The sequence below is a fragment of the Rhinatrema bivittatum genome, unplaced genomic scaffold, assembly GCF_901001135.1.
Source record: "Rhinatrema bivittatum unplaced genomic scaffold, aRhiBiv1.1, whole genome shotgun sequence".
In the NCBI taxonomy this organism is placed as follows: Eukaryota; Metazoa; Chordata; class Amphibia; order Gymnophiona; family Rhinatrematidae; genus Rhinatrema; species Rhinatrema bivittatum.
In genome coordinates, this window is record NW_021821486.1 from 2748 (window position 1) to 25569 (window position 22822).

Here is a 22822-nt window from a genome sequence, read left to right on the forward strand (position 1 = left end):
CTATCAATGCTGGCCAGATACAGGTGAGGTAACGTGACCTGCGCTATCAGTGCTGGCCAGATACAGGTAAGGTAACGTGATCTGTGCTATCAGTGCTGGTCAGATACAGGTAAGGTAACGTGACCTGCGCTATCAGTGCTATTCAGATACAGGTGAGGTAACGTGACCTGCGCTATTAGTGCTGGCCAGATACAGGTGAGGTAACGTGACCTGCGCTATCAGTGCTGGCCAGATACAGGTGAGGTAACGTGACCTGCGCTATCAGTGCTGGCCAGATACAGGTAAGGTAACGTGACCTGTGCTATCAGTGCTAGGCAGATACAGGTAAGGTAACGTGACCTGTGCTATCAGTGCTGGCCAGATACAGGTGAGGTAACGTGACCTGCGCTATCAGTGCTAGGCAGATACAGGTGAGGTAACGTGACCTGCGCTATCAGTGCTGGCCAGATACAGGTAAGGTAACGTGACCCGCGCTATCAGTGCTATTCAGATACAGGTGAGGTAACGTGACCTGCGCTATTAGTGCTGGCCAGATACAGGTGAGGTAACGTGACCTGTGCTATCAGTGCTATTCAGATACAGGTAAGGTAACGTGACCTGTGCTATCAGTGCTGGCCAGATACAGGTAAGGTAACGTGACCTGCGCTATCAGTGCTGGTCAGATACAGGTAAGGTAACGTGGCCTGTGCTATCAGTGCTGGTCAGATACAGGTAAGGTAACGTGGCCTGTGCTATCAGTGCTGGTCAGATACAGGTAAGGTAACGTGACCTGCGCTATCAGTGCTGGCCAGATACAGGTGAGGTAACGTGACCTGCGCTATCAGTGCTGGTCAGATACAGGTAAGGTAACTTGACCTGAGCTATCAGTGCTGGCCAGATACAGGTAAGGTAACGTGACCTGTGCTATCAGTGCTAGCCAGATACAGGTAAGGTAACGTGGCCTGTGCTATCAGTGCTGGTCAGATACAGGTAAGGTAACGTGACCTGCGCTATCAGTGCTGGTCAGATACAGGTAAGGTAACGTGACCTGTGCTATCAGTGCTGGTCAGATACAGGTAAGGTAACGTGACCTGAGCTATCAGTGCTGGTCAGATACAGGTAAGGTAACGTGACCTGTGCTATCAGTGCTGGTCAGATACAGGTAAGGTAACGTGACCTGAGCTATCAGTGCTGGTCAGATACAGGTAAGGTAACGTGGCCTGTGCTATCAGTGCTGGCCAGATACAGGTAAGGTAACGTGACCTGTGCTATCAGTGCTAGCCAGATATATTTTTGCCTTGCCCTGGAATGCCCCCATCCCGCCTCTCTATTATCTGACTAAGATTTAGCTGCATAAACTTAACCGTTCGGTAGGGCAGGTGACCTGGCAGGAGAGCTGCATCCTGCTCTCAGCTCTGGGCACTGCAAAGCTCGCCCCACGTGACAGAGGGAGGCAGGAAGAGTCTGCAGAAAGCATGCATGGATAGGAGAAAGCCAAAGAGAAGTAAAAGATTACATTTCCGTGCCAGCTGGTAGACCTCGTATCTCATGCTCTGGTAATAGAAGTTATCGTCCAGTACCACGTAGAGGGGCCTGCGGGCTGTGGGGTTTAGCAGGCGATGCCGTGGTTCAGTGCCTGCCGATTCTGAAGACACCAGGCCCTGCTCCGTCAGAGTATTAACAAACCTTTGCCAGGTGTTGGGTATTCTTTGGGTTGGAGCACACAGAGAAGAACCGTTTTTAAGAGCCAGTAAGAAGTGCTCAACGTATATTAACAGCTGGCGTCTGTGCTGCTTCCAGCAGGACATCTAGAAAAATAATCACAAGTTCATATCAGCAGCAGTGAAGAAAATAAATCGCCCTGTGCAAAAGTACAGCCCACATAGGCTCTGGTTATTGGGCAGATTACATGGAGGGAGAGGGGAAAGGCTCCTATGCAGCACTGCATGTGCCAGATCCCAGGAGAGATGTGCACTGCAGCCTAGGCCGAACCCTCACACTAAACCTTAAACACCGAGGCCTTCCTGGAAAACTCTCTCAGCGCTGCACATCCCGCTCACTACATCTGGAGAAAGGCTTGACAGCTGCCAAGGACCTGTGAATCCCAAAGTAGAGCTTAGCACTCAGAAAGACGGCCCGTGCTAGGCTAACCTCACTGGTGCGCAGCTTCCCCAGCACCGAGCCTGCTTCTCGGGGTTTGCACGACGGATGTGCAAAATCGCCTTCCGATTTTTATCTGCCGTGGTTTGCCGCGTAACACGAGAGATCTGCGCACACTGGAGACCTCCCCTCGGGCACTCACACTGTGACAATCCTGAAAACCACAGGGCTGGGGAAGTTTCAGATTCAGGGAAAAATGTACAAACGTCGGGTGCTAGGCTGTGCTACTGGCGGCACGGCTGCAGCCTCCTGCAGTCAGGGAGCAGCACTTTCTCTGCAGTAGAAACTGCACAGGGCCTTGTAGTCTTGTGAGAGCTGCTGGCTCCCTGCCGATCTGACTGCAGAGGGAGAAAGCCTGCTCAGGACATGGGGAGGCAGCTGAATGTGCCACAGAGTGTGGGGGAGACGGAAGGGAAGGTGGTGAGGAAGGAGGGAGAGGGAAGAGAAGAGAAAGTGATGATGGGGGAGCACCGAGGGGGCCGATGCTGTAAAACGCGCGCTAGTGCCGAGGGCCTGTTTGCTTAACATCAGCACCGCCACAGCCCCTGGGCGTCCGATGCAATATTTAAACGAGTGGCAGCGTTAAGGAGGAGGCACTAACGGAGAACTGAACGTCCATGGCACTCAATGCTCTATCGCAGCGGGCGCTCACTGCTCGCATCCGTTTTCATCCCGCGACCTCAGCAAAAGATTGGCTGCCCCTCGCCATGGACGCCCAAATTGTGTGGCGACAAGAAAAGTCAAAACACACAGGTTCTCCTCCAGCAAAAGCAGTAAATTAAAGCGTCAGAATGACACTAAGGGGGCGGGCTCACATCACAAGACAGAGAGCCTTAGTTTTTCATGTTTTTCATGAGTCCTTGACTGCAGGTTGTTTTTACGCCACTGCCGAGGCCGCAGTTAAATCTGGCGCATTAAAGAGCGTGCGTCGGGCACCAGCGCTGTACTGAATCAGGGGTAATAAGCAATGTCCTCACCTACGTGCAGTTTACACTGGGTGGGCACACGTTCTGCACGCGCTGATCTCCTTACCGCGCCGAGTGCCAGTCTATTCCAGGCTGAGCGCACTTTACCCCGCACGTTCCGCACGCGCCGATCTCCTTACCGCATCGAGTGCCAGTCTATTCCAGGCCGAGCGCACTTTACCCCGCACGTTCCGCGCGCGCCGATCTCCTTACCGCATCGAGTGCCAGTCTATTCCAGGCCGAGCGCACTTTACCCTGCACGTTCCGCATGCACTGATCTCCTTACCGCATCGAGTGCCAGTCTATTCCAGGCCGAGCGCACTTTACCCCGCACGTTCCGCGCGCGCCGATCTCCTTACCGCATCGAGTGCCAGTCTATTCCAGGCCGAGCGCACTTTACCCTGCACGTTCCGCATGCACTGATCTCCTTACTGCATCGAGTGCCAGTCTATTCCAGGCCGAGCGCGCTTTACCCCGCACGTTCTGCACGCGCTGATCTCCTTACCGCACCCAGTGCCAGTCTATTCCAGGCCGAGCGCACTTTACCCCGCACGTTCCGATCTCCTTACCGCGCCGCGTGCCAGTCTATTCCAGGCCGAGCGCGCTTTACCCCGCACGTTCCGCACTCGCTGATCTCCTTACCGCGCCGCGTGCCAGTCTATTCCAGGCCGAGCGCGCTTTACCCCGCACGTTCCGCACGCGCTGATCTCCTTACCGCGCCGCGTGCCAGTCTATTCCAGGCCGAGCGCGCTTTACCCCGCACGTTCCGCACGCGCTGATCTCCTTACCGCGCCGCGTGCCAGTCTATTCCAGGCCGAGCGCCGCTTTACCCCGCACGTTCCGCGCGCGCTGATCTCCTTACCGCACCCAGTGCAAGTCTATTCCAGGCCGAGCGCACTTTACCCCGCACGTTCCGCACGCGCTGATCTCCTTACCGCGCCGAGTGCCAGTCTATTCCAGACCAAGCGCACTTTACCCCGCACGTTCCGCACGCGCTGATCTCCTTACCGCGCCGAGTGCCAGTCTATTCCAGGCCGAGCGCACTTTACCCCGCACGTTCCGCACGCGCTGATCTCCTTACCGCGCCGCGTGCCAGTCTATTCCAGGCCGAGCGCACTTTACCCCGCACGTTCCGCAGGCGCTGATCTCCTTACCGCACCCAGTGCCAGTCTATTCCGGGCCGAGCGCACTTTACCCCGCACGTTCCGCACGCGCTGATCTCCTTCCCGCACCCAGTGCCAGTCTATTCCGGGCCGAGCGCACTTTACCCCGCACGTTCCGCACGCGCTGATCTCCTTACCGCACCCAGTGCCAGTCTATTCCGGCCGAGCGCACTTTACCCCGCACGTTCCGCACGCGCTGATCTCCTTACCGCACCCAGTGCCAGTCTATTCCGGGCCGAGCGCACTTTACCCCGCACGTTCCTGCACGCGCTGATCTCCTTACCGCACCGAGTGCCAGTCTATTCGGGCCGAGCGCGCTTTACCCCGCATGTTCTGCACGCGCTGATCTCCTTACCACACCCAGTGCCAGTCTATTCCAGGCCGAGCGCACTTTACCCCGCACGTTCCGATCTCCTTACCGCACCCAGTGCCAGTCTATTCCAGGCCGAGCGCACTTTACCCCGCACGTTCCGCACGTGCCGATCTCCTTACCGCATCGAGTGCCAGTCTATTCCAGGCCGAGCGCACTTTACCCCGCACGTGCCGATCTCCTTACCGCACCGAGTGCCAGTCTATTCCAGGCCGAGCGCACTTTACCCCGCACGTTCCGCACGCACTGATCTCCTTACCGCACCCAGTGCCAGTCTATTCCAGGCCGAGCGCACTTTACCCCGCACGTTCCGCACGCGCTGATCTCCTTACCGCGCCGCGTGCCAGTCTATTCCAGGCTGAGCACACTTTACCCCGCACGTTCCGCGCGCGCTGATCTCCTTACCGCACCGAGTGCCAGTCTATTCCAGCCTGAGCGCACTTTACCCCGCACGTTCCGCACGCGCTGATCTCCTTACCGCGCCGAGTGCCAGTCTATTCCAGGCCGAGCGCACTTTACCCCGCACGTTCTGCACGCACTGATCTCCTTACCGCGCCGCGTGCCAGTCTATTCCAGGCTGAGCGCGCTTTACCCCGCACGTTCCGCACGCGCTGATCTCCTTACCGCACCCAGTGCCAGTCTATTCCAGCCTGAGCGCACTTTACCCCGCACGTTCCGCACGCGCTGATCTCCTTACCGCGCCGCGTGCCAGTCTATTCCAGGCCGAGCGCACTTTACCCCGCACGTTCCGCACGTGCTGATCTCCTTACCGCGCCGAGTGCCAGTCTATTCCAGGCCGAGCGCACTTTACCCCGCACGTTCTGCACGCGCTGATCTCCTTACCGCACCCAGTGCCAGTCTATTCCAGGCTGAGCGCGCTTTACCCCACACGTTCCGCACGCGCTGATCTCCTTACCGCGCCGCGTGCCAGTCTATTCCAGGCTGAGCGCGCTTTACCCCGCACGTTCCGCACGCGCTGATCTCCTTACCGCACCGAGTGCCAGTCTATTCCAGGCTGAGCGCGCTTTACCCCGCACGTTCCGCACGCGCTGATCTCCTTACCGCGCCGCGTGCCAGTCTATTCCAGGCCGAGCGCACTTTACTGCATCGGCCCCTGTGTTAGCGAGGCCTCACCTCAGGTCTCCATCAGAGGAAGCACTGCATGGACCAGTAAGGCTAGCAGCCCTGAGGGGGTACCTAGAGGAAGTACTGACTGCACCCCTCACTGCTCCCAAGGGACAGGAGAAGAGGGAGGGAAGGAGGAGGAGGAAGCAGAGAAGTACACAGCGGGTCGTTTCTCATGGCACTGGTGGGGAGGGGAATTCCTGCAGGTAACAGGACGCGTTCCTCGTCTCCCACCCTCTCTGACCTAGAGCAAGGAGGCTTTCTTGGGAGCAGAGCCGGGGAGGGATTAGCAGGTACAGGTCTGCATGCAGTTTTCACAAGGAAAAGTTTCCCTTTCATAAATTACACAGATTCTGAGAATAAAAAGTAGTCACAAGCTTTACATTTCTTTTTTTTAAATTTATACTTTATTGAAAATTTTTTTATATATTTCACCATAATTCCAAATAAGATAAGAAATCTTGTAATACAACATACATATCTTCAAAATACAATAATTATTACCCATAAACAAAATTATGTTGTTCAAGACAAAATAATATAATTGGGGGATCCCACAATAACATAATAAAACCAAATATATCTAGATAAGAGGAGAGAGAATTGCAATTTAATTCCTATTGGCCTTACTGTTAGATGTTATTAACTCTGTTGGGCTCAGATTTGTCTGCAATAAATGTCTCCAAATGTATGGGATCCGAGAATATAAATTTATTTCCCTGAAAATTTATATAACATTTAGCAGGAAACTTTAGAAAAAAAGTTGCCCCTATTTCTAGGGTTTTACTTTTCAGGGCAAGGAATTGTCTTCGACGGGCCTGTGTAGGCCTCGAGACATCTGGAAATAAATATACTCTTTGCCCACAAAAGGAGCGATCTTTATTCCTGAAAAACTTCTCAAAAACTTGATCTTTCTCTCTCTCAAGAGAGAAAGAAACAAATAAAGTAGTTCGTTTATTTATAATGTCTAGTGATTCCTCTAAAAAAGAGGAAATCCCTGGACTTCTCTCTCCTTCTTGATCTTGTGAATTTCTAGATTGATAGGGAAAATAAAATATCTTAGATACAATGGGAATTTTATCATCCTCATATGCTAGATTTTCCATTAAAAACTTTTTTTACCATACACCACAAGCTTTACATTTCTGAGCATAAGAACCTGTCATACTGGGTCAGACCGAAGGTCCAACAATCCCAGCATCCTGTTTTCAACAGTGCCCAATCCAGGTCACAAGAACCTGGCAGGATCCCAAACAGTAAATAGATCCCATGCTACTATCATAAAGTAATAAAAAGGGCTATTCCCTAAGTCTACTTGGAAAATGACAGTTGATTAACTTTTCCAGGAATTTGTTCAAAACTTTTTTTAAACCCAGCTATGCTAATTGTTTTAACCACATCCTCCAGCAATGATTTCCAGAGCTTAATTGTGCATTGAGTGAAAAAGAATTTTCTCTGATTTGTTTTGAATGTGCTATTTACTAACTTCATGGAGTTCCTCGTAGTCTTTGTATTTTTTGAAAGAGTAAATAACCAATTTACATTTACCTGTTCTATTCAACTCATGATTTTAAAGCCTCAGGGACAGGGGATGACAATGCAGGTGCTCAAACTACCTCAGGGGAAGCGACCGTAACTGCCAAACCACCTCGTCTTGTCTGAAGAATAATCTCTATATGGACTGCCCATTTACCACATCTGGAACCAGCCCTTTACCCCAGATGCTTGAAGGACTCCATGTGGCCCGGGGGAATTCCTGTGGCTACAAACTTCGTCTCCCCCAGGTCCTTGAGGTGAGGCCCCAAAAACAACATCTGGGAGGTAGAATGGCACATCTGAAAGTACCACCCTAATTACGGGCTCTAACTGCTAGGCTCCCACCCTAATTTGCCCTTTTAATGCCGGCACCACACTGGCCATCATGCTCAGGATCACCACGGCCTTTCCACTGGCCATGGTGGCTGCCAGCAGTGGCTTTGGCTCTGCTATGTTGGAGGCACAATTATGGATGTTCTGAGCAGGCAGCATAACATCCTCCACCAGTTCTGGGAGCCAACTCGTGACGAGGAAGAAGGCTTGCGTAACCTTTGCACTTTCCTTGCTCAATCGCAGGACTCGGTGTGACTAAGTCCACCCTTCCAGTTTCCTTTTATACCACACGGTGCTGTGCTTAGCCCTTGCTGGCTGAATGCTTCTTGTCCTTCTTTCTTTGGGCCTTCCCCACATGAGAAGATCTCATTTAGAGCTGGCACGACTTCTGACATCTTAAATGTGCCTACCTCGTTACAGGTCAGACCCTAATCCTGGGCTCCTTCTGGTGCTGCCTGCCCAGCTGCTCTCCCAGAGGGGTAGCAGGAAAGGACCAGCTCTCCATCAGCTCGTCCCACCTTTATCTTCGTCGTCGAGGGCTCTTCCTGAGCCTCCTCCCTGTCAGAGAGGTCTCCCAGCTTAGGTACCCTCTCCTGTGTCTCTCTCATCGCTGGTCTCCTTCAATGATCTAGAGTCATGAGGAGGCTTATTGGCTTACCTTGTCTGGGAGGAGGAGATTCAGTCGATCCGGTCTTGCTGACACCTCCATTAATTCCTCATCAAGTGGAGGTTCAGTACCTCCGAATCAGTGTTAGGGCTCGGTTCTCGTCTCGCCTTGGAATTCTTCTTCCCACGATCTTTTCCATCTCCCACAGGACCCAGAGAGGCTCCAGGCAGTGAGGCGACTCCCAGTAATCCATCCTCTAGCCCGTCACCACCTCAGGCAGGACTGATGTCCCTGGGACAGGGGAGGGGAGTGCCAGGGCACTCAGAGCGACATTAATGAAATCTCGCTGGGAGTCAAGGGCAGCCACAATGTTTTCTGCCACGAGGCTGGAAGCAGCTTCTCCACCTTCTTCCTGGGGCTCTGGCAGTACTGCAGCCCGGCCTTCCTCAGAGGTTGCTCTGGCTCAGGTCACTTGCTGGTGGTCCATTGGGTCTACCCAGGGGACATCGGTAAGTCCCCACCCCTAAACCCTTGCAGGCAGTGCCCGCTTCCTGAATGATGGGGGGGGGGGGGGGGGGCCTTAGAGCCAGAGCACGACCTGTTCCTTCTAAATGTTGGAAGCCAACTTGAGACCAGGAGCAGAATTGTGCCTTGCTTTCTTCTGCTCCCCACAGAGTCCCTTTTTTAGAATATTAAATGGGGAGGGGGGCACTAAATGCACAACAAAGAAAATGCCAAAGGAAGAAGGCAAACAAAACTTCTCAAAACAGAAAAGAGAAATAGTTCCTTCCCTTCTGAAGGGGGGGGGGGGGGGGAGAGAAGCAAGCTGGGGCTGCTACTGTAGCCCCAAGAAATAATTAATCCAAAAATACACTAACTAAAAGGGGAAAACAATATCCTGCTATCTTCAGACCTGATTAGATGTGGCACGGAAAAGTCAACACTGCCTGCTGCTCTGATCCAAGTCAGCCACTGAGCTCTGCTGTCAGCACCTTGCAGCAAAGGGAGCTCTTTCTGAGAACGTACAATCACGCAAGCCTCTTCTTCCAAGCTACATCAAGAGTCACCAGCAGAGGGAGCTCCTTTCTGAGAACGTACAATCACGCAAGCCTCGTCTTCCAAGCTACATCAAGAGTCACCAGCAGAGGGAGCTCCTTTCTGAGAACGTGCAATCACGCATGCCTCTTCTTCCAAGCTACATCAAGAGTCACCAGCAGAGGGAGCTCCTTTCTGAGAACGTGCAATCACGCATGCCTCCTCTTCCTAGCTACATCAAGAGTCACCAGCAGAGGGAGCTCCTTTCTGAGAAAATGTAATCACGCATGCCTCCTCTTCCTAGCTACATCAAGAGTCACCAGCAGAGGGAGCCCCTTTCTGAGAATGTGTACTCATGCATGCCTCCTCTTCCAAGCTACATCAAGAGTCACCAGCAGAGGGAGCCCCTTTCTGAGAATGTGCAATCACACAAGCCTCGTCTTCCAAGCTACATCAAGAGTCACCAGCAGAGGGAGCTCCTTTCTGAGAATGTGTACTCATGCATGCCTCCTCTTCCAAGCTACATCAAGAGTCACCAGCAGAGGGAGCCCCTTTCTGAGAATGTGCAATCACGCAAGCCTCGTCTTCCAAGCTACATCAAGAGTCACCAGCAGAGGGAGCTCCTTTCTGAGAATGTGCAATCATGCATGCCTCCTCTTCCAAGCTACATCAAGAGTCACCAGCAGAGGGAGCCCCTTTCTGAGAATGTGCAATCACGCAAGCCTCGTCTTCCAAGCTACATCAAGAGTCACCAGCAGAGGGAGCCCCTTTCTGAGAATGTGCAATCACACAAGCCTCGTCTTCCAAGCTACATCAAGAGTCACCAGCAGAGGGAGCTCCTTTCTGAGAACGTGCAATCACGCATGCCTCCTCTTCCTAGCTACATCAAGAGTCACCAGCAGAGGGAGCTCCTTTCTGAGAAAATGTAATCACGCATGCCTCCTCTTCCTAGCTACATCAAGAGTCACCAGCAGAGGGAGCCCCTTTCTGAGAATGTGCAATCACGCAAGCCTCGTCTTCCAAGCTACATCAAGAGTCACCAGCAGAGGGAGCTCCTTTCTGAGAACGTGTACTCATGCATGCCTCCTCTTCCAAGCTACATCAAGAGTCACCAGCAGAGGGAGCTCCTTTCTGAGAACGTGCAATCACGCAAGCCTCGTCTTCCAAGCTACATCAAGAGTCACCAGCAGAGGGAGCTCCTTTCTGAGAACGTACAATCACGCATGCCTCTTCTTCCAAGCTACATCAAGAGTCACCAGCAGAGGGAGCTCCTTTCTGAGAACGTACAATCACGCATGCCTCTTCTTCCAAGCTACATCAAGAGTCACCAGCAGAGGGAGCTCCTTTCTGAGAACGTACAATCACGCATGCCTCTTCTTCCAAGCTACATCAAGAGTCACCAGCAGAGGGAGCTCCTTTCTGAGAATGTGCAATCACGCAAGCCTCGTCTTCCAAGCTACATCAAGAGTCACCAGCAGAGGGAGCTCCTTTTTGAGAAAATGTAATCATGCATGCCTCGTCTTCCAAGCTACATCAAGAGTCACCAGCAGAGGGAGCTCCTTTTTTGAGAAAATGTAATCACGCAAGCCTCGTCTTCCAAGCTACATCAAGAGTCACCAGCAGAGGGAGCTCCTTTCTGAGAATGTGCAATCATGCATGCCTCCTCTTCCAAGCTACATCAAGAGTCACCAGCAGAGGGAGCCCCTTTCTGAGAATGTGCAATCACGCAAGCCTCGTCTTCCAAGCTACATCAAGAGTCACCAGCAGAGGGAGCTCCTTTCTGAGAATGTGCAATCACGCAAGCCTCGTCTTCCAAGCTACATCAAGAGTCACCAGCAGAGGGAGCCCCTTTCTGAGAATGTGCAATCACGCAAGCCTCGTCTTCCAAGCTACATCAAGAGTCACCAGCAGAGGGAGCCCCTTTCTGAGAATGTGCAATCATGCATGCCTCTTCTTCCAAGCTACATCAAGAGTCACCAGCAGAGGGAGCTCCTTTCTGAGAAAATGTAATCATGCATGCCTCATCTTCCTAGCTACATCAAGAGTCACCAGCAGAGGGAGCTCCTTTCTGAGAAAATGTAATCATGCATGCCTCCTCTTCCAAGCTACATCCTGAGCCCAGAATGTGGGAATAGGCATTACACAGCAGGTGTAGCCAGGCCCCGCTTTCAGTGGCTCAAACAGCAGTACTAATCTCCCTCCCAAGTTGCCTCTTTTGAATGCATCATCCCCAAGCTGAGTGAGATAGGGAGCGCATGCACCGAGCACTGGATGTTGTGAGCAGCAGCAGTAGTGGAGGAGCTCTGGCAGCCAAGGTAAGTAACCAAGCCAGCTGCCCGCATCAAGCCAACTTCTCTTTTTCTCTGCACTTGTTAATAGAGGAAACTGGTCCAGTATGGCTAGTTCATATCCATCTCCACTCCCTTTGTTTTAAAATTGGGAAGCAAGACTAGTGGGACTTTCATTGGTTCCCTAGCTTTTTTTTTTTTTTTAATTTACAATTAAATGATACAAAACAAGGAAATCCAAGATCATTCCACAAGGAAAAAAATACCATGATTACATATACACAACAACTCTGAATAAGTACACATCAAATGGGAACAACAGCTTCTACTCCTAGCAATTAACAAGAAGCTTTAGCCAAAATAAGAGTTTCTAGCTGTGCTGGATGAAGAAAAACAAATGTATCCCCCTGTAACTCTACTAAACACTTACAGGGGAATTGTAAGTAAAACGAAGCCTCCATTGCTAGAACCCAAGGTTTCAAACTGAGAAACAACTCTCTTTTGGCTTGGGTTTCCTTAGAAACATCTGGAAACACTTGCACAAAATGCTCACAGAACAAGGACCCCTTATATTTAGAGTATTGTTGAAGAAGTAACTTTATGGCAAACTGAGATTAGGTAAACTAGAAAAGTAGACAGAGAGAACTATCAGAACGATATGCATGGCACCTTCTGATGTTCCCAATCTTCTTACCGGGCATATAATAATACTTAGATACGGGGAAACATGTAGCTAGGGAAAACTGCTAAATTCCAATCACTCCGTTTTTAAACAATTTAATGCCAGACAAAAAAATTTTTGGAAAATTCAGCAAGCACAAATTTTGAGATCTCAATGTATTTTCCAGCATGTCCCCATTTATAGTGAAGAGTCAAATTATCTTTAATTCCTTTGACTAAGGAAGGTTGCATATTAGTAATCATTCCAGGCTGAGCACTTTAATTGCTCTCAATTAGTCCCTGGCTATTGTCCATCTCCGTTAGCTTAGAAGATACAGCAGATGAGAAATGGCATAACAGAAATAGAATTAGAGAAAGGTCTCGATACGGGAGACAATTCTCCAAGCACTACAACTTTTAGAGAAATGTCGCTGGTTCCATAGATATAACCGAGGTCTCCCCATGTTCAGAACTAGGAGGATGCACAGGATTTGCTATAACACTGGGGACTCAAAGCAGTAACTGCCTCAGTCCCATGCATCAGAGGCGAAGCTCTGTCACAGAGGAGGAGGAAATGTACCCTCTGCACTCAGACCCCCTGCAGGGATGAATTGACTTTGCTCCACAGGACCCTCGTGGGGGAGCTGAGCTCTGCAGTCGGGGGGGGGGGGGGGGGGGCTGCGGAGAACTCCCGGCCTGGATCAGAAGCCCCCGGCAGTCAGGGGCTACCTCTAGCTCTCCCAGTATCAGGTTCGCATGTGCCTTGGGCTTGAAAAGATTGGGAGATACTGCCTTAGGCTCTGGGGCTTCTTCTCGAACAGGGGTCCAGGGCCTCACACAAGAAACACGGAAAAAGCAAAACCACCTCCTGAAGAACCACCCCACAAGGAGGCAAGGGAGAGCTAGGAGCGGCAGCAGAGTCCGAGCAAACGGCCTGATGCTGCCCCCATGGCCCGCGTGGAGCTGCAGTGCTGCACGTCCTGGGGGTCTCAGAACTACAGCTCCATGCGTGCAGCACTGGAGCCAGCCGGCAGCCTCCATGCACCTCCCATTTTTAGGCTCCTCCACCTGCAGTCTGCATGCACCAGACACAGATGGGCAGGGCCCGCTTTCTGCTCCTCTCCTGCACAGTACGGAAACTCGGCTGCCACCTTTCCTATTAATAATTGCAACATTTTACAATTATTGCATGGCCTGAGCTGTATTAAGGAAGCCATCTAGAAACTCGGCTGGCGCCTCAAGTGGTTAAAATAAATTATAGTAAAGCGCGTCTCTCCCAGACTCCTCCTCCAGGGCGGGGCCTCCTTTGACCCCGCCTTCCAGCTTACCTCCAGCTGCGGCAGGAAAGCTTCCGCGGGGATGACGTCATCGTAGGAAATGCGCGCGCAGTCCCAAGCAGCGCCGCGGCCCAGGGCCCGGGCCAGAGAGGATTTACCGGCGGCGGGGAGCCCGCAGAGCACGCAAAGGCCGACAGGCCTGGCTCTGGCAGGGGCCATAGGAAGCGCTTCCATGGGCCAAGGGTGCGGCGGAGTCTGACGCATGCGCACGTAACCTAATCCAATGACAGGGCGCTCAGCCAATCAGAAGAGGTCTTGGGAGAGACGGAGCGAGGCAAATTTACGTTAATGACGTGAGACTGGAAGCAGCCATTTTTGCTTTGGGCAAAACTTCCCAAACCTACAATAGGCCCTGGGCGAAAGCATAAAGGAAGAAGGCAAAGCTACACATGAAATGCGTCACTCACACAGTAGAGGTGGTGGTGCGCGCGTTAGTAGAGCCTGCATGTAGCAGTGTACTTGCATTGCTTGCCAATCAGCAGAAAAGAATAGCGTAGAATTCGCTTGGCCTGGCCAATCAGCGGGAAGAGAAGGTAGCGTTTCCCCTACCTCACCAATCAGCGAAAAGGCTCACGACAGACTTCCTCAGAGGTTGGCCAATCGGCAGGAAGGTGAGGCGGGGCAGTAGCAAGAGCCCTTTGGGGGACGATGGTGCGGCCTGTGGGAGGAGCCGCGGGAAGGGCGGGGTTAGATTCACATAACTTTATTGGTCGGACAGTTTTACACGTGTTCCCAAGGTAATACAAAAGCAGGGAATGTGTTGCAGATTGGTAGCCCGAGGGGCATGGCCCTGGGGAAAGGTCTCTACGCCGGTTAGGGCTGCTCAGGGAGGGGGAGGGGCAACCCTGAACCCTGAACCCTGAACCCTGAACCTACCCTGAACCCTGAACAGAAAGGAACCTCCTTATTTTGTGATTGTTGCTTGATAAACCTTTGTCCAGGAGTGAGGTGGGGGCTATGCCCATCACTAAATCTAATTCCGGGATTTTTTTTCCCAGCTATGGGTAGTGGGAGTGAGTTCCCACCTTCGAGGGGGTATAAGGACCATTGGTACGGTGCTGGAGAAGGCACAGGGAGTTTGCCTGCCCCTTGATCTCCCAGCAGAGGTTAGCAAGTAGCACATTTAAGACTAATTGGAGAAAATTATTTTTCACTTAGCGCACAATTAAACTCTGGAATTTGTTACCAGAGGATGTGGTTTGTGCAGTTAGTATAGCTGGGTTTAAAAAAAGGTTAGGTTAAGTTCTTGGAGGAGAAGTCCATTACCTGCTATTAAGTTCACTTAGAGAATAACCACTGCCATTAGCAATGGTTACATGGAATAGACTTAGTTTTTGGGTATTTGCCAGGTTCTTATGGCCTGGATTGGCCACTGTTGGAAACAGGATGCTGGGCTTGATGGACCCTTGGTCTGACCCAGCATGGCATGTTCTTATGTAGAGGTGAGAAGGAGAGATTCATCCAGAGTCGCAGCCCAGGCAGAGTTTGATGTTTGGAGAATTTTTGACTTCTTGTTCTGAAGGGAAGGGTTTCCCCCCATCTCCCTGACGATTGGAATTGGATATTTTTTTGCCCAAGCAACCAGATAAGCGAGAGTGGAGAGAGATTTAGGAGGCTTTTGAGAAAATGTAGGATAACTGGATTACAGCTGAATTTTTGGAAAGTTTGGAACCTGTTTCTGGATTGGCTGATGCTGGAAGCCACACTCTAGTTCTCCAACCCCACTGACGAGGATGAAGATGCAAGAGATAGGGTTTCCTTGTCCATGGTGAACTATCTTCTATATTTTTTATTTTGCTTATCTGCTGTATGCTGATTCTCAGTTTTCATGGGGGGGGGGGGGGGTTCCTGGACCCTTTAATTTGCAGTAAAGAATTGATGTTAAACACCACTTCTGGACTCCTGAATTTTTTATTACCAATTCTGGTGCAAGGGCTGAATGGATGGACACTGAGTTGAGTCTTATTTCCTGCCTATTCTACTCATTTTGTTTCCTTACTCCTTTTCTTGACAAAATTGCTGATATTGGTGATATTTTCAACCTAGAGTGAGTCGTGGTAAGCCAGAGAATGAAGAAAATTCTTCCTCCCCAACCGGACTCAAATCTGGACCCATGCCCCCCCCCCCCCCCCCCCCCCCCCCCTAGTTAAGGGTAAAGCACCAGACAGGGGACCTGCTACACAAGTAACACCGCCAGGCCAACCAAGAAGTCAAACGCAGCACCTAAAACGTTCAAGAAAGTTCTCTTCAAGACTGGATTGAATTGAAAAGTGACAGGAAGCTGGCAAACCTTTGAGGGGTTCCAGTCAAGGCTCCAGCCCCTGCCCCATGTTCTGACAGCCTCTGGCATCGGATCAGGGGATTGCAGTTTTCTTTCTTAGCAGCAGCGCTCTCGCTGATACAACACGTCTGCACTGAAAGTCCAGCTGAGCATCACATCTGTACAGACATGCCTTTTCCCTGCCTCCTCTATGTGGATAGCATCTTTCTCTCAAAAGTTTATCTTCATTTACATTTTTCCATGCAACTGTGTGCAGAATTTGTGTTTCTGGTTGCCGGATCTTGGTGAACAAAGAAATGGTGTTTGTTATAACCTGATTTTGTTTTGCAGAACTTGGTTCTCAGGCTCATGGATGCTGAAATTTGGAGGAGAATGTGTTTTCTAGCTTTCAGGTGCGTGACGTTCTAGTCAAGAGATTCCAAGGAAGGTAAGCTGAAAACAGAAGGAAGATGCCCTGAAGGTGGAAGGAGGCCAACCCATCCCTTCTCCACCCTTAGGGAAAGTGTGATGTGGTTTAAAGGGCACGGGTTTGTGGAAGTGGCCCATTGCCGATGTGTTGTGGTTTTCCCAATCATGCAAATGGCCTTGTCTGAAGAGAATTTTTCCCTTGCAGGAAGAGCTTGCAGGGCTCATGATGGATGTTTTCAACAACAGGAATGGTGGATTCCTAATCTGGTAAAGTGTTTATGTATGCATCTACCTCAATATAAACAATTGGGTTCAATACAGAACGGAGGATCCTGCAACACTTGAGCTGTAAGAGAGCCCACCGCAGTGAGTACTGTTCTCCAGTTCTAATGTCATATTCCATTCAGGTAGGAATATTTGCCTCACAGGTCGCCTACATTTTTTTGAAGAAGTTAATAAACATGTGCATAAAGGTGAACCTGTAGATGTAGTATACTTGGATTTTCAGAAGGCGTTTGACAAAGTTCTCATGAGAGGCTTCTAGGAAAAGTAAAAAGTCATGGGACAGGTGGCGATGTCCTTTCGTGGATTGCAAACTGGCTAAAAGACAGGAAACAGAGAGTAGGATTAAATGGGCAATTTTCTCAGTGGAAGGGAGTGGAAAGTGGAGTGCCTCAGGGATCTGTATTGGGACCCTTACTTTTCAATATATTTATAAATGATCTGGAAAGAAATACGACGAGTGAGATAATCAAATTTGCAGATGACACAAAATTGTTCAGAGTAGTTAAATCACAAGCAGATTGTGATAAATTGCAGGAAGACCTTGTGAGACTGGAAAATTGGGCATCCAAATGGCAGATGAAATTTAATGTGGATAAGTGCAAGGTGATGCATATAGGGAAAAACAGAAAACCAAAAATCAATTTGTGTATAATAATGATATTTAGATTTAATGACTGCATACGAATGTATATTTTCTCTCATATAAAATAAAAATAAATGTTTCTATTTATACAAGAAAAAAGACCTCAGCACTGTTGTTTTTTTCTGAACAGTTTTAACAGATTTTGAACGCAATCATGGGTCTTTAAAAACCTCTTGAAATAACTTTTTTATTGAAAATCCGTTTGTTTGTTTTTGTTTTTTTTTAATTTTATTTTAAAATAATTTTTGAACACATATTTGCTTGCAGGCTATTTTAAAATAGTGCTGAGGTCTTTTTTCCTGTATAAATAGAAAATTATGAGAGAAAATATACATTCGTATGCAGTCAGTAAATCTAAATATCATTATTATACACCAGTTAATTTTTGGTTTTCTGTTTTGAATATATACTGGTGGATCCTTTAGTATTATTTTGAATTTACATTGTTCTAGGGAAAAACAACCCGTGCTGTAGTAAGAGATCTAGACGTCATAGTGGATAATACATTGGAATCGTTGGCTCGGTGTGCTGCAGCAGTCAAAATCCATAAACTGCTATGACGGTAATTAATAAGCAATAGTAGCTTGTGATTTAATGTTTGGGTGCTTGCCAGGTACTTGTAGCCTGGATTGGCCACTGTTGGGCACAGAATATTGGGCTTGATGGATCCTTGGCCTGACTCAGTATGGCATTAGGTTGTTTAACTGCAGCCAGGAGAATTGGTCTGGTGCGCACATCAAGCAGAGGTATCCTATGGAATGTAAAATGTCCTGGGGGACCCCTAGCCAGTTGGGTTTTCAGGATATCTGCAATGATTGTGCTTGGAGGCACGTAGTATCTTGAAAACATTTCCATTCTGAGGGCTAGCTCTGCTTCATGTGCACACCTTTTTGAGGATGGAGCTTCCTCATGTAAGCTGTAATGGGTAAGGATGTGACCCATACAGGAATGGATAACTCCTCTCCTTGAAATGTTATGCTGTCATTCTAATATCCAGTTATGATTTGGAAATATTTTTCTGTATAAATGTATTATGCCCAACACTTTTTTTGGTATCACAAAGTCTGCCCCTTACTAGCAGTTACAAATTTTTACTAATAGGTCTGAAATTTCATTTTTTAGTTCCTTCAGAACTCTGGGGTGTATACCATCCGGTCCAGGTGATTTACTACTCTTCAGTTTGTCAATCAGGCCTACCACATCGTCTAGGTTCACCGTGATTTGGTTCAGTCCATCTGAATCATTACCCATGAAAACCCTCTCCATTACGGGTACCTCCCCAGCATCCAGACACTGCATGCAGTGCAAAACTGGAAAACTAGAAATGGAAATACATCTCCTTCCGTGCTAAGCCAATTGTCCTTCATCATTCACGTGGAGAGTGAGGAGTGTTATGTGAGGGCTGCTGAACTCCTGCCATTGTTCTTGTGGAGAATGGGGGGTGTTTTGTTACATAACACCCACAAAAACAACATGAGGGCTCAGTGGCCCGATAATAACACTTCCACCCCTGCTCCTTGCTCATCACCAGGGATCTAGCAAAGCTGAAGGAATATCTGCAGTCTGAACGCTACAAAACGCAGAGTCATGTTATCCACGTATGCATCATTTCCCGCTTGGATTACTGTAATTCATTGTCCATTGGAATCCCAAAGAAACGAGACTGGTGCCCTCAACACAAACACAATGCAGCTGCAGGGATGATGCCATGGCATAGGCCACTAGTGATCAACCATCCAATAATAGTCTGACTCATAGCAAACCATCAAGATCCATGTTGTATTTTTTTCTGATAGCTCTTTGCATATATTAATAATGTACATACATTTATACACATTTTATATATTTCTTGAGTTTGTACATGTTAATTATCCTTACATTATGGACCTAAAGACCACCTCACGTGTTTAATCGAGTCGCAACCTAGAATTTCCCACCTACCTGTCCCTGTCAAGTATTCCTGCTACACCATCTCTAATGCTAATTTCCCTCTGCAACAATTTCACAATCCTCTCCTTGTAACTTATTTCTTATTGCAACATGGAAACCAAACTATAACCACACCTCGTTGCCCAATCCATAACCCTAATTTTGTAGTGACATTATAAACCTGTGGTAACATATTTTGATCTCTCTAGTTGGAAAAGTGTGATATGATGAGAATAGTACTCTACCAGCATGGATGCTCGTATAAATCAGCCTTTGAGCCCTCTCTTTCATTGGAGCCAGGTACTTCAGCTCTATTACGGCAGATGGAGGAGGATCCTATTTGGATCACAGAAAGGGATATCTGTTCTCCAACTCCAGCCCAAAGACCACAAACGCTAGTGGATCAGCATACCCAGTTCATGAAGAATTTCTTTGCCTCCTTAAGATGAGAGAAGGCCTCTGAAGCTTCTCCTATCCAAAATGACTGAGGTATTCCCTTGAGCAGGGGCTGCCATCAACGTTGGACCTCAGTGGTAGGGCAAACCTTCTCCTGTGGTTGAGGAGCCCCACCCTGAGTCAAAGGGTGATGAAGGAGCGTCAGCTAAGCCTCCTTCAGGGACACATCCCTCCTCTGAGACCATAGAGGTCTCTGCTGCTATTGCCCTCATCATCATCATCATGGTCATAGATAGGAAAATTGGTTCCAGCTTCTGAACACAGTCTGCCTGCTTACCAGCCGCCTTATGCACCAAATAACAGGAGGACAAACTCTGAGGAGAAAGGAGCAGGCTCCTCTAACCTGACTCCAGAGGGGGACATGCCCTTCCTGTCGGAATCGGGATCTCTGTGGTGAGTAACACTCTGGCTTACTGGCCCCAGCGGAGGGGGAAGTTCGTCACCCTCCTGAAACAGTCCCGACGGGCCTTCAGCCCTGGACAACATGGCCGCCTTTCCTGTGCCCGGTGGGGGAGGGGACTCTCCCATGCCTGATATTACTCTAGGCTGCAGCTCTGACGTGTCCTCTGGCACCCCTGACCCGCCCTCTCCTCCGGAGAGGCAGCAGAAGCCCAGTCCGGTGCGCCACAAACACATGCGCACATCACAGCATAAACGGCATGCACTGTCGTGTTCCATGCCGACCACGAGGTGCACTGACTGCCACTAGGCCTGACCACGCGACAAACAACGTCACTGCTGCGTGGCAAGGTCAAGTAACACTGCCACAGAGAAACCCCCTCGTAGCCCCGTCAAGCTCCGGTGCAGCCTTACCGGCCGCTCACCACCTCACTGCACCTCTGTTCGATGCTGTTTATTGTTTTTTGGGATTTATTTTTTTTTTAACAGCCTTCTTTTAACTTTTAAAAAACTTTACTGAGCCAGAAGAAAAACAGGCAAAGAAACAAATACTTCCCTGACAGGCGAGCTGCTGGGCTTCAATTTGTTCTCCTGGTGGGGAGGGAACCAGACCCAGCAGCTGTCAGCCCCCTGGGCGGCGAAAGAACGAGGTAAACCAAGGTCCCCGACCCCCTCCCCCCCTGCTCGTATTCCTCAACAGCAGGAGGGACAGCCCCACCAGGGCTTAGCAACCTCCTGGGAGGATAAATCCACCAATTTGAAATTTCTCTCTCACTTTTTTTTTTCAGACTGCAGGGATTGCACCTCCACCATCTGCTGGAGACAGAGAAATACTGCGGGACTGCAGGTGGCGCTCCGGGTTATATGCTAGTGCCAGTACAACTTTCTCTGTCTCCATCTGCTAGAAGGGAGGCAAAACCCAGAAGTCTGGACTGATCCGGGTATGAACAGGAACAGTATTTCCCCATTACCTGGATCGGAAGAACATTCAATGGGAATTACATTACTCTACGTCTGAGGACTTCTGCTATTCTAAATTCCTAGACAAACTGGCAAGAACATTAATGTCAGGAAGGAGGCAGATCTGAGAACAGACTCAGCAGGGATCTCAGTACACAGGCTTCTCCAGGATCGTTAATCCAGGATGAGGCAGAATACAACTACTGCATCTATAATATGGGCTACACCCAGCTCCTGTCCTGAGACAGCTCAGACCTGGAGCAGAGATCTGGATCTCAGCTACCTATTAAGTGCAACTCCCTCTGCTGACTGACTGAACCAGGCACGGCCTGGGCTATTCAGAATGGCACATCAGAGAGACAAGTACGCCAAGAAGACCCAGAGCCTTCAGAAAATCTTGTCATCATGACCAAAATCCAAGAGACAGCAGTCGTTAACCTGAGCTGCCTACCTGTTGGGGACGTGTGATATGGAACCAGTGGGACAGGATCAGCACTGCATCACTGGAGCTCACAGTCCTTGGGATTCTCTTTATTCTAGTAGTAGCAATAATTCAGTAAATGATGGTAGACAAAGACCAAGTGGCCTATCTAGTTTGTCCAGTTATTCCTTCATTCCAGGTGCCAGATAGAGTGCAATTGCTTGTAAGATATTCTTTGTCATCTTCCTGAGTAGCTGAGCATGCAAGATTGTGTTTTGGGTTGTTACCCAGCACACCTCCCCTCCCATGTCCTACCACTAGGTCCCAAAATAATCCAAACAGTCATCAGCACCAGCATGACTGTTAGCTAAACATCCAGCTCCTAGCTTCTCTTAGCTGAGTCAAACTGTTGACGTGTGCTCTTGTTCCTATGGTTCAACGTTACCATATACAAGTGTGCCCTAGAATTCCTGCTTCATGCAAAGAAAATGGATCGGTTTCAGCCTAATTTTTCAGGCATCCATTTCCAGCCAGATAAACCTATCCAGCTAATTTTAGCAGGATATTCAGCAGCACAGCTGCACCACAGAGTATAGCCAACTATCTCAAAGACAGCGGGATAAGTTTCTCTCTCTAACTTTAGGACTAGTCTAGGGGAAGAGCCTATCCTATTCTCATGACATCATTGTCTGTCTGTGATGTCATCAGTTCACGCTGGTATGTGGGAGTGAGCAAGTCACCCACACCTCACCCTGCCCTACCACAGTCAGCATGGTTAGGATTTCCTCTCATCGCAGACTGCTCTTCCTTGCGGTGTATAGGGGAGATCTAGCGGTAGAGTGCAGGATTGAAATTCTCGGACAAAACTTCAAGGTGGCCTTCAGTTGTTGATTCTCTGCGTGACCTGGATTGTGGCTTTCCAAGTCAACAATTTAAGGAATGATAAGCAATCAGAAAATAATTTTATTCCGTACTCCACAGGGGAGGGAACCCTGAAGGAGCGCTGCTCTGCTGTGCATTCACAATGTCCCATCTCTTCTCCACATTCAGAGATGTAGAGAATGGAGACGGCAGATACTTCAGTTCTTTATACTCGGGTTATCTTCCACGTCACGTGGAATCAGACAGCGCCCTGAGGGAGCCCGGCAGGGCGTGAAGGAATGGGGGGCCGTTTTGGATAAACTGAGGCTACGGGAGGTCTTGGCGGCACCGCTGATGTTCTAGATGGCACAAAATTCCTGCAGAATGAAAACATACAAAATTAAAAAGCTGTTACCACAGGACAGCAAAAGCACAGAGGACAGACTCTAAGCATAAAACTTCATAAAATGGGACTGAACCCATTCTGCAATAAATTATACTGTGGATATGCTAAAACAGAGACTTCATAGTATGGTCTTGCTACTAATGTGGACATTAACACTAAGAGCTGAGAAATCCCCCAGGCTAAGAGCCTGACGTGGAAGCGCTGGTTAGCATAGG

General features: G+C 49.4%; 1 protein-coding gene and 1 long non-coding RNA gene across 2 annotated transcripts in view; both read right to left on the bottom strand.

Moving 5' to 3' along the window:
* Nucleotides 1–1388: 1388 nt before the first annotated feature.
* Nucleotides 1389–13878, bottom strand: LOC115082690 (L-seryl-tRNA(Sec) kinase-like). The gene is made up of 2 exons (XM_029586884.1): nucleotides 13550–13878; nucleotides 1389–1787 (listed from the first exon to the last, which is right to left on the bottom strand). Exons 1-2 carry the CDS (start codon nucleotides 13760–13762, stop codon nucleotides 1389–1391), a joined length of 612 nt encoding a protein of 203 aa, XP_029442744.1. The 5' UTR covers nucleotides 13763–13878.
* A 5074-nt stretch (nucleotides 13879–18952) lies between these two features.
* The window catches only part of LOC115082691, a 28698-nt gene continuing 24828 nt past the window's right edge, over nucleotides 18953–22822 (bottom strand). Inside the window, exon 4 of the long non-coding RNA XR_003854229.1 lies at nucleotides 18953–22578. This is a non-coding gene — a long non-coding RNA (uncharacterized LOC115082691). The remainder of the gene's footprint in view (nucleotides 22579–22822) is intronic.

Coding starts and splice junctions, on each gene's coding strand:
- LOC115082690 (XM_029586884.1), bottom strand. CDS start 13,762: ATGCGTCAGACTCCGCCGCACCCTTGGCCCATGGAAGCGCTTCCTATG. Junction 1,788..13,549: donor CTTTCCTGCCGCAGCTGGAG/GTAAGCTGGAAG, acceptor TTATTTTTCTAG/ATGTCCTGCTGGAAGCAGCA.